Source organism: the organism of the source record quoted next, unplaced genomic scaffold (genome assembly GCF_019419815.1).
Source record: "Pyrus x bretschneideri cultivar Hongxiangsu unplaced genomic scaffold, Pyrus_bretschneideri_v1 Contig21, whole genome shotgun sequence".
NCBI classification, from domain to species: Eukaryota; Viridiplantae; Streptophyta; class Magnoliopsida; order Rosales; family Rosaceae; genus Pyrus; species Pyrus x bretschneideri.
This window is the reverse complement of record NW_025999513.1, coordinates 1,220,802-1,232,808: the sequence shown is the minus strand read 5'-3', so window position 1 is coordinate 1,232,808 and position 12,007 is coordinate 1,220,802. Positions and strand designations below refer to the sequence as shown.

Below are 12,007 nucleotides of genomic sequence, written 5' to 3'. Positions count from 1 at the left end.
TGTAATTCATTTTGATGCTTATAAATCAACTTGTGGTTTGATTAAGAAATTGGTTGAATTATTACTTTATTACTCATTGTGTTCGAGTAGTGTGGAAGTTAGCAGAATTTGTTGTTAATTGAAGCTTAAGTGTTGTTAAGTTTGGCCAAATGAGTGGGAGCACATATTTTGATTTGCCTATAAGTGAGTTCACATTGTTATATTGGACATCAGTAATCTTGAACCAATTATGCATTATGTAGCATCGGGGTTTTGAAATGTATGGATAAATTGTATGTGATAAATTACTTTTCGTACAAGACTTATGTGATCACTTCTGTAATAATTTGATTAGTTGTGTTTCAAGCACTTGTCATACTCAAGTGAGAGAATGTTAGAATATGAGTATGATTGTGAGTGCTAGAAACCAACTATAGTGTTTCAATTGGTATGGAAAGGTCTTGCTATAGAGTTTAAAGTTATCCTAATCAGTATGAAAATGTCTTGATAGTTAAGTGTGTATGTTTCCTATGCTGATTTTAATAGGAAAATCACAAGGATTGTTTCAATATAGATAATGGTCTCTGCTTTCACAAAACATAGTAACATACGCTCAATATTGAACTAAGACCTATTGTTAGTTTGAGTACTTTTGGTTTTGCAAGAGAGAAGAAGGTGCATTGTATAGAATCTACTTTGGCTTCTTCTTCTACTGCTTCTATGGGTTAGTTTGTTATTGTGTTAATCGAATTGTGATTCATGAGCTTAATCTCTTAACTTATGTTTTTGATAAGTTTAATCTTACATTTAAAACATTATTAATACATAGTTTTATATAACAACTTTAATCTAGAATTTTCTTTTTATTCGTTGTTTAATTTAAGAATATTTCTAATTTTGCACTCCTCACAAGTGTATTTTTCTGTCTAATTATAGAAAATTTGGAGTGCAAAATGAGATTTTTGGAGTGCTAATAACAATTCCTTATTTAATATTGCTTATAATGTTATATTAGTTTTTCTACGCGTGCTTCCGCAATTTACAAATTTTAAAATTTTAGTCGACCCGAAAAAAATAGCAAGGGGAGTTTTCCGCAACATCCAGTGGATCAGCGTCAACGGTGGATTGAATCAGATTTATCTATGTGGATTGCTTCAGTTTTTCTTATTTCATTATTTTGTTACTTATGAGACATTAGAAACACAAAAGAAAGGCAGTCATCCATTAGTACCTTGAACTAATTAACTACATATCATTAAACTGTAAAAATATACAAAAGATGAAGGAGAACTATTTGTTGGCTAATTTAAACACTGTTTTGGGAAATTTTAGTGGGACAAAACCTCTGACATAAGAAAAAAAGTATCCTAACACTTCTTTTTTAACAAGGTACCCTAACACTTAGAACAATATATTTAAGACATCAGGCCTTTTATGCAAAGGAATCCTCATTTTTATCAAAACAATGGGGATTAGGTGTGGGTCCACTCCACATCAAACTTTAACAATCCGAACATCTATTTTGTAAGTCTCGATTCATAGATCATCCTTACAAAAATTCAATTCAATCCAAAATCATTTGCCTATTTAATTATCAAAACAAAATTTCATTATTTCTTATATACAAAGTATTCGTTAATTTTTTTGAACCCAATTAGATGTCTTAATTATTTTCGATTTTGCTAATATTTTGTAAGGATGATCTATGAAATGTAACTTGAAAAATAGATGTTTCAAATCGTTAAAGTTTGATGTAGTGTGGACCCCACAACTAATCCCCTTTTCTTTTTCTTTTTTAAATGGGGTTCTCTTCCCTTAAAGGCTTCCTTTAAGACACGTTCCTAAAATTATCCACGTGCTTTTTGTCTAAAATCTATAATAAAAACAGAAAAGGCCCGACTCCCAAGCATCTCTAAGAGTATCTCCAAAGGAGATGTCAAAATGTCCATATAAACTATAACTATGAAATCTTGTTCCTTGATTTCACTGTTATAATCTACGTATTTATATTATTGAGATTTTATATTATTTTTCAGGAATTTATATTAATTTATTTTAATTTAGGTTTTAATTAAACTAGTTATGAGGTTAGAAGTTTCGAAATTAATTATTTAAATCCCGTAGACCTTTTGAGGTTATAATTTATATTTTTTAACAGAGCTCGATCTCATGAACGCGTAGGCGAAAACCGTATGTGAAATGGAATTATAACGAAGAAATTAGAGACATTTTAGTTGTTGGGAAATAAATAAATAAATGTTTAGAAGCTGCCAAGTGGCAGCAAGGGAGAGGGGAGAAAGGAGAGAGTGCGGGAGAGAAAAGGAGAGGAGCAACCCAATCATAGGGAGAGCAAGGAGGGGAAAGGAGAAAGACTCGAGTTGGATCATTTTTGACCCACAAATGATCATTTTTGACCCGGCCACATCTCCTTCATCCGACTTCCATTTTTGGGCCACATATAAACAATGGTTTTTGAGAATCTTGGTGGTTTGAATGGGAAAAGCCGTTGGATATTTGGGTGACTCCTTCGGAGTTGTTAGAGACTTGACTATGTTTTCATATTTACGAACTTATATTTGAGGTTTATAAACAATGATCGATGGTCTTTCTTTTATTGAATATCACATACTTGTATAATTGTCACTCGCCCGTGCTTCATAGTTTATTCGAGTTTTGGTTGGCCAGTGCACCATTCCCCTAATGTAGGCACTAATTATACATGTGATAGATTTGGGTAGACTACGAGAAACGCTAGATATTTTGGATTCCGTTGACTGGTCTGAAATCCTTGCTCTTGTTCATTTCCATAAAGTTAGTTCGACCCTATGTTCGAGTGAGTAGGAATTGCTCACAGTAGACGTTATGTCTATAAATTAGAATTGCCATGTTATTACTTGGAATCCAGGCAAGGAATTATGTAGAATTTGTGTATTAAATTTCATGCATTGATGCGTGATCTTGTTGACTGATTAACGTAATTAAATGTGAATTTTGTGCCTCCTTGATTCATGGAATTGGTTACTTCAAGTGATTGTGGGATGACGCTGGATATGAGTGTTATTATTATGATTATTTTAGTTGATCAATGTTCTAGAGAATAATATTGTGCATTGTTAATTCTTTAAGATGTTACACGCTATGAATTGTGATTCTATGTGGGAAACATGATGATTTATGTGATGGATGAAGTGGAAATGTTAATCATCATGTGGGATTGTTATGTTGGATATCATTGTTATTGTTATGATTAGACTTGTAGATAAATATGGCTAGAGAATATGATTGTGCTTCATCGTTTGTTCTTTGAAATATTGCATGATATGCATTGTGGTATATTGTTGGGACATAGCGATTTATGTGATGAATATTCGAGTGTAGTGAAATAATGAACTATGAATGGCTTGATCCCTATTTAGGATACGTAGGCAGTTTAACGAGGATGTTAGATGCAACCATAAAGTCTATGAAGAATTATTGCGCAAGTGGCTCTTAAGTTGTGTTTTGCCATTTCCCGGAGGTGAGGTATGTTAGAAATACGGGTAGTTGGTGACGTCACATGTCGATCCTGAATGTATGTCGAGATCGGGGCGTGACAATAATAGTAATAAAAGACTACACTAATATTCTTCAACCGAAATACTAATTCCTATGTGACGCTAACATAGATTGGCAGCAAAGAGGTTGGTGTCAAATTTGATAGCAGCTTCAAATATTTTTTTATGGGAAACGTTGAAACTGAAGGCAAACCAAGAAGGGTTAAGATCCTCTCCGAATCTTAACAGTCCAGATCCCTGCGGATCAACCAGAAAGCAGTAGCCCCGCTGCAAACTACGTTGTCGCTTCGTTCCCCATCTTCCTAGCTGCCGGAGATCCATCTGTTTGACATGAATCTGGGCTTGGGCATCGACTGGACGACTGCCTTTGCCGGAGAAATAATCGGGCATCTCTGAGAGACGTCATCAACCCCGTTCTGCAGGTTGCATTTGATTGTATCAATGTCGGGTTCGAATTGGGTGTGAGGGACTTGCGGGAGAGAAGCCTTTCTTGGTGAGGTTGCATTTGATTTTATCAGTGTTGGGTTCGAATTGGGTGTAAGGGACTTGCAGAGCTTCCATGGCTGAAGGTGTGAAGTGAAGAAATCCAAGGGTTTTGAAAGATGTCAAAATGGGTAATAAAATAATAGTTTAATAAAATAAAAGAAAAAAAAATCATGTAATAAAATAATATTTAATTTGACATACCAAGTGATGAGTAAAGTTTTGAAAGATGTCAAAATGCCACATAGACTGTCAAATTCAAATTTTATGTTTAAATTTTGAAATCTCTTTTGAAGATGCTCTAACATTACTAGTTAAATTTTTGCTAGCCAATTTGACATGTTCATATCCAAGACTGCTAGCTAATTTAATAAATACTAAATAATTTATTATTTAACAATCCATCCCTCGTAATTATTCATTCCCCCCGCCCTTCTTTTATTTGATGGATAGTAGCTTGGCTCCTTAGATTAACGAGGAGTTCTTCCTCAATTTATTTTGTGGCCTGATAAAATTAAGATCGTAACTGTAACAAATAGATAAACGGTTTATAATATTTTTACCGAATCCGTCCATATTTTTTTAGTATATAGCTATCCACACACATTTTTTTTACTGCCTACACACTTCTTGTTAATTTCTGTTTTTTAATCATTTTCAATTCATTTGATCTAATGATCAAAATTAAGAGGGGTTTGGTCGTTTTGGATGGTAACAAAGGATGTGCGGATAGATCCACCATTTTTATACAGTTTGATAATTACATAATCTCATATTTAAATGATTATTTATGAAAATAATTTATAATATTAATGATGTCAATCATAAGTCTGAAGTTCCTTGAATCGATAACAAAGTGGAATGAAGAATAACTCCTCATTCATTGAATAGCCAAGTTATTTCCTTAATTTTGGGGCCTAATTCCTTATTTTCCTCATCTTCCTCTCTCTCTCTCTCTCTCCAACCACCATTTTCTCTTCACCAACTCTTTTGTTCATCTGCCTTCCCTCTTCCCTCATCCCTCATGATTTCTCTCCCCAGTCTCCTCCTATTAAATAATACTTACAAGTTTTAAATACACAAAACCTTGTTTGGCTCGGATTAGGGGTTCGATCTTTGATCTGGAAAGCATGGACTCCATTGAAGAAAGTCTTCAATAGGTCCTATTCATTACCCATAACTCTTTTTTCATCTTCCCTTTCCTTTGTTCTCATTCTCCCTCTTAATCTTCCTCAGACTCATTGCAGCAGCAAATTCACCGCCGCCACCGCTGATACGATGTTAAGAGAGAGGGATCAAATGTTGTATTTTAAGCTTTGCCAGCCACTTACTTGCTCTCTCCTCTTCACTAGATTTAGCGAGGAACCGTTCACAATACTAAGTTTTTCGTTAGAATAAGAACGACCAGTCCGTTGCATTTGTTTTTGTAAGTTTTGCTAAATAGTCGGTTAAAATAGCCAAAATCCCTCTTTTGGACGGCACACTAATACTTCATTATTATGAACTTTTATTAATCTTGCACTCGAACAAGAAAACTATTTATGAGAGTTTGAAGGGTTCTAATAATCTAAACGACGATATAATCATTATCTAATAATAGAGAATGCAGTGACTAGCGTTTATATATTCTTTCACATTTTTCAACTTGTACATTAAGTATTGTGAATTTTTATTTATTTTGAACTCCTTCTAAAAACACTACTCATGAGGGTTTGTAGTGTTCTAAAAATTTAAATGATGATGCACCCATCATCAAAGCTTACAGGATGCGATCACGACCGTTTGCATATTTTTTTCATACTGGTAAATGAATTGTTATGAATTTTTTATTGTGCTTTGGAGATTAAGTACTATGGCTATTGTAGTAATTAGAACAGGTTTTTTAGTAGTTTAAAATTATCAAACTACTACTTAGTATTACGACTAAAGTAGTTTTTTTCTTCACTTGTAAGTAAAAGATGTCCTAGACTCCTTTCTCACCAAAGATGAATTTGAACCAAATTATTATGACTATTCCAATGTGAGGCTTAGCCAATAAAAAAATTATGAAACTTACTTTTTTCTTAAGGGCTTGAAACATGTTACTCACGTGTATACTCATTAATAACGGACTCTTTACAGGTGATCTGATAACGACTCGATTAGTTATCATGTTGACTCGAAATTCGTTATTATCATACCATGTTAACGGTCATGTAAGAAATTGTTAGGTCCAATTACTCTTGTAACTTTCAGAGATAATATGATGTAAAAAGTGAAACCCCATTAGAATTATTAAAGGCTCTTTCAATAGGACAATCAATGCCCTCTTCTACCTCCTACAACCCCCTACCACCAGTTTAATGCCACATGATCCTGCCTGCCCAGCAAGCAAACCCTAGTTGGATGGGAACGAGGATCCTCTCTGGATTCTCTTTGTGAGAATCTCGGAAATTTATAAATTGTGTTCGTTTACTGTACATTGCGTTGTTAGTTTTCATCAGGTACTCTTTGTGATGTATGATAAACATACATAATTTATGGATTTCTGGAATTTTTGCAAAGAGATCCGGAGACGACCTCATTCGGTGGATGGAGCCGTAAATACACATTGATTATTCAACCCTGACAAAATCCTTCCCAATTTTAAACCTTTTCTAATTTACTTTGTTTTTCTGGTTATTAATTCAAATAATCCAGGCCAATGTCATCACAGATGCCTAGTTTTATTTACCCCATTTACCACTCCAGAAAGGGATATGAAAGAGATGAAAGTAGAACTGTTACAAATTTTACCATTCAGAGTAAATCTTTAATGCATATGCATATATGCAAAGCTCATCTGCATATAAGGATCCAGGTCAATAAACTGCCAGTTTAATTATGTCAAACACAACAGTAAAAATTCAAAGTAGTGTTAATGTTCAATATTTAGAAATGCAGTGACCATGCTCAAAATTTAAACGGTTGTGTTTACTTGGAACGAGAGAAATCATGGATCAAGGAAGGAATAATATGTATTAGAAAGCACTGAGGAAGTTAGTAATTGAAACAAAACGCAGACAATCAAATCTTCAACGCAGGAAAAACACTAAAAAGATTACTGGAACTTGTAGCGCACGACATCCTGGATCTGTATGGAACAATCCCTACCACCAGCAATTTAACATGAGTTCAATCCATTGCTTGAAAACAACAGATACCAAGAAATCTTAACTCCTTACAAATGTTAGCTGTATAACTATAAAACCAGACAACTACAGAGAGAGCATTGCATCAGCCAACATGAAATGACATCTTCCTTAAACGAGAATCTAAGATAGCATATGGACGATCCCTTAAACACTACACAGTTCATGTGTTTGCATCCTCATCATGTCCATAAAATCTTTAGCCAGTGTACAAAAGAAAATTGAACCTTAAACTTAGGAGTGCTTCAGACCCAACGACATCATCACAAGTTTTCCTATAGGACTTGCTCTCGCCGTCCACTCTCTCACACACGCACACAGAGGTCTGCAGAAGCAACATTTTGGATTCACAGGAAGTTCCTTACAATCGTAAAGCTTTTATTTGTTATTGTTCATCTTTTGGCACATAGCACATAATCTAGCATAACTGAGTGGGAACATGACAAATATATTCTACAAGGATACATTGTGCGTCTGCGGGTAATTCTTGACACAAAAATATCAGTTTAGAGGCCATGACTACTAACAACCGTGACGAGAGAGGTGCATGAGTGAACCCTTAGTGATTGAGAGATTAAAATTAGCAAGAATAACACAATAACTTGCAGGAAAAGTGCATAGAGACTTCCATATCAAAGAAGAACTACTAACTTTACACGAATATATGTATAATTCTACAACAAAAGACACTATTTCTATTCATAAATAATTAGAATTATGTACTTCACAAGTCAAAGCTTCCCATACCTTGCACAAAATACAACAATCAAGTCTTGAGCAGACAAAGTCTTCAGTGTGAATTGCGAAAAGTTGATGTATTCACATCCTCTTGAACTATCATCTATTGTGTTTATCAAGTGATTGGAACCAAGATGAATTCCTTATCACCGCCACCATCTTCACGATTTCAAAACCAATAACGTAGTCAATCAACACATGAAGCTCCGCATTGCATTTGCCACTCCATGCAGTCTTCAAAATCAAAACTACTTGCACAATCCAGTAATGCATTTTGCTGACGCTCATAACGGCATATATAGTTCAACCCAACAAGTAGCTTACAAATAGCTGCCTCTGTCTTCTCTCGATCAGCAAAATACAATGTCTGAAGCAGAAGAACATTTGTCCGCATAAAAATCTGCGTTTGCTCAAAATTGCGCTCGCTCTGCCATCTGATCATGTTGTGCGCCAATGGGGCGAGCCACCTCAAAATCCCGTCAAGGGTGTCCTTCCAATCATGCGCAAGAGGCGCATCATATATGGCCATATTCTTGGCATAGGACTTGAGATTAGTCCTCAGACCCATCCTTAAACTCATTGGTAACATATGATACAAATCATCCCTCGCTTCCTCGCCTACTAGATAAGGATATCGAAGTAACTTCTCTATAACAATTATGACATTTGCATAATGTAAAGCTAGAGCAGAGCCCCCCACAGTAGAAGGAGGAGTATAAACCATTAACTTACTCTTGGGACCAAACCGTGCACCATCATTCGCGCCGCTACACTTGGATATAAGTTGAACATTCATTTGTGCTCGATTAAAACAACCTGAATCGTACGGAAACTCTCTCTTCAAACCACCATTTGCAACACTGCAACCCGAAATTTGGCTACTCCTGTCATCATAATTACCAGCACCACCATAATCATCATCAACTGTACCGCTCACTCTTAGGCAGTCCATGAAAATCCTCCCGGGGCTTGCTCCACACAGAAAATTCAAATCCTCAGCTCGAAACGCTGCCAATTCTCCTCTCCTCGAATCAAACTGAGGCTTAAAGGATGACCCCTTTTTCAACACCACGGCTTTCTCAACTGGACCCGAATGCAACCCATTTTTCCTACTAGCAACCCTCTTCAATGGCTCAGAAGCCACCTGAGAAACCCTCCTCACATCAGTCTGACCGGACACCGGAGGAGGTGAAGCTCCACCAATCATCCCAACACGGTCCTTGCACAAAACAGAGTCACCAAAAACAGCCTGAATTGTGGCGAAAATCGTACAGACCGTCCTGGCCAGCAATTCCACAACTTTATCATACGTTTGGTTCCAAAGAGCGACATCCTTGAGATGCTTGACATCCTGCTTCTGCCAAACGAGCTTCTGCTCAAAAGCCCTTTTGCTCTCCTCGTGCTGATTGTTCTGAAACTTCTTGGTGGCTTGTTCCAACTCATTCAAAACCTCCATTTCGCTGTACAAATTCGAAGTTGCACTCACATACCTCTCCATTTTTCTCACCATGCCCTCCATGTCTTTTACCAAAAACCCCAACTCCTTCACATCGATAACCCCATTAACGAGGTCGGCATAGACATGCTCGAACCCCTGCAGAGCCGGCTCGACGCACCGCTTCCCGAGCCTCCCCACGACGGCAGCGACCCCGTTCAGCTCCTCCAGTTTCTCCGCCATGGCGAGCTCGAGAAGATAAGCCTCGTCGGCAGAGACCAGGTTGAGCACTCCCTCGGACTTCAAGATCTCGTTTTTGAGCTTCGAGATCTCGGAGTCGGTAAGGGACTTGTGGAGGTGGACGGTCTTGGACATGACATTGGCGACCTCGAAGGAGAGAATGCCGACGGTCTGCTTCTGAGTTGGTTGGGATTTGGGGACTGATGATTTCTTCGAAGGATGAAGAAGAAGAGCGTGCTTGAGATTGGAGCTTACCTGGTTACCCATCTTCAAAATCCAAGGCTCTGCAACCATTGCTGCGAAGATCTGAAGCTCAAAGCAACAGGGTCGGGCCAAAACTCCGGGAGAAACCCGCTTTCATGCGTGAAATCTGGGTACCCTTTTGAGCTTGCGGGCTATGGCGGTGATTGCAAGGTCAGATTTTAGCAGCGAAAGCTGGAAGAGAGGAAGGAAAGCAGAGAGGGGTTGGAGTGTTTTGGGCGTGCGGAGCAATTGATTGGAGGGAAAAGAGAGTGAGGGAATCAAATGAAGCAGCGGTTTGTTAAAGGCAGCGTTTGGGAGACGCTTATAGTTTTTGTTGCAGAATTGCAATTGGTAGGTTTTTAAAGTGGTGGAAATTTTCAAAACATTTCAAGGTGGGTCTGACTCCAACTTTCTACAGTTTTTTGGGTTTTGAATTTGTTTGTACCTTCCGTTTTTTTCTGGAAAATTTAATTAGAGCATCCCAATGGGAGCTTTATTCTACATGAGATTACTATATTTTTAACCTTAGTGAAAAATTTCATCCCCAATAAGCCAAAAAATGGGGCTAAATCCACCACTGAGGTTAGCAATTTCATTTCTTGGGTAACATAAAATCAGGCTACATCTAGTCCAAAAAAACAGTGGGTCCCACAAAAAAGTAGGAACCTATGTGAGCGAAATTCTATCACTCTCCCTCCACTTACGAATACATTTATACTCTCCTTTTATTATGTTTTAATTCTTTTTTCTTACTTATTTTTCTTGCAATTTGGCTAATTAATGATGGGGTGTGCTATCCACACATCCCATTTTACTTCTTACACACCCCTTGATAATTTATGTCTGTTGATATTCTTTAATTCATCTGATATGCCGAAAATTAAAAAGACGTGTGAAAAATAAAATGTGATGTGTGGATATCACATCCCTTAATGATTATTTTAAATTTCATAAGAATTAAAATTTCAATTTAACGTTCATGTGGATTGATGGGTGAAATTTTCAAATAATTTTTTCTCAAAAGTGTTTGATACTAATTTATCAATTGGTGCTAGGTAAATTGTTGTGTTATACGTGAAAATCAAATTATTTCAAAGGGCAAGGTGGGGGTTTGATTCTTTTCAACAGATGAGATTGAGATAAATGAATCTAATCCAACGAACAATTCATAAGTAATGAAATCTAACTTGGTCACAATTTGAACTTTTTATGTTGAAGGGTTCATAAAAAAAATTAATATAGCACGTCCAAAAATCAACTTAAGAAAAGCTAACACAAAAAAAAAAAAAATATATATTCATCACTCAATCAAATTACTATATAAATATATATATAATATATATATATAATTTATATATATATATATATATATTTATATATATATATATAGCCCTATAGAGCCCGAAAGATGTAGCCCCTCATTGGGAGATATTCTTTTATAAAGCCCAAAAGATTCCTCGGAGCTCTAAAATGGGTTATATCCACCACTTTTCCAGCCCCATATAGAGCCCCTCACTAGGGATGCTCTCAGATATTCAAAACCATCTCTAATTGTCTTACTAGAAGTAGATATTCATCTTTACTTGTGAGTAAGAAGTTTTATGTTTGATTCTCGCTAAAAACAAATTTAAACCATATTATTGCTAGCTTATTATGAAAATAAGCTCATCCCCTCTCTATAGTATCATTTGGTTAAAAAGAACATCTTTATTTGCACAGCTTTACTTTGATGCCTAGTTTTTTTTTTTTTTTTTTTAACAAATGGTTATATTAGATTAAAAATTAAATTAGCCATCAAAGGGGTTCGAACTCACATTGTCATCCAAGTGCTCAACTACTTCCCATCACTATAGTAAATGGCCATTTACCTTTTTATGCCTAGTTTTAAATCAAGAGTAATATCAAGTCTCTACAACGTGGTCAGTTTTAGTGTTTAATTGAAAGTTTTTTATTTTTTATTTTGTAAATCAATTTTGTGTGGACATTTGAATTTGAGTAATGTTAGGGAGACTAATCAAATAACGTGTCACCAATAAGAAACAAGCATGTTAACCAGCACTTAATTAATAATTCAATCATGTACAACCACATTATTTAGTTTACAAATTAAATTTAAAAAATTTGATCTCCCGCATCACCCTTTGAATTTAGAATCTCCTTTAACG

General features: G+C 36.0%; 1 protein-coding gene and 1 long non-coding RNA gene across 2 annotated transcripts; one reads left to right on the top strand and one right to left on the bottom strand.

Annotated features, from left to right (window-relative positions):
- The first annotated feature begins 4,947 nt into the window (after positions 1 to 4,947).
- On the top strand, positions 4,948 to 5,444 carry LOC125477346. Its single transcript, XR_007258466.1, has 2 exons — positions 4,948 to 5,176; positions 5,253 to 5,444. It is a non-coding gene; the product is annotated as an uncharacterized LOC125477346 (long non-coding RNA).
- A 2,344-nt stretch (positions 5,445 to 7,788) lies between these two features.
- On the bottom strand, positions 7,789 to 10,217 carry LOC125468013 (protein PSK SIMULATOR 3-like). The gene has a single exon (XM_048584519.1). It carries the CDS (start codon positions 9,891 to 9,893, stop codon positions 8,112 to 8,114), a length of 1,782 nt encoding a protein of 593 aa, XP_048440476.1. The 5' UTR covers positions 9,894 to 10,217; the 3' UTR covers positions 7,789 to 8,111.
- Positions 10,218 to 12,007: the final 1,790 nt, after the last annotated feature.

Excerpts from the sequence above, each read along its gene's own strand:
- LOC125468013 (XM_048584519.1), bottom strand. The coding sequence starts at position 9,893 with ATGGTTGCAGAGCCTTGGATTTTGAAGATGGGTAACCAGGTAAGCTCC.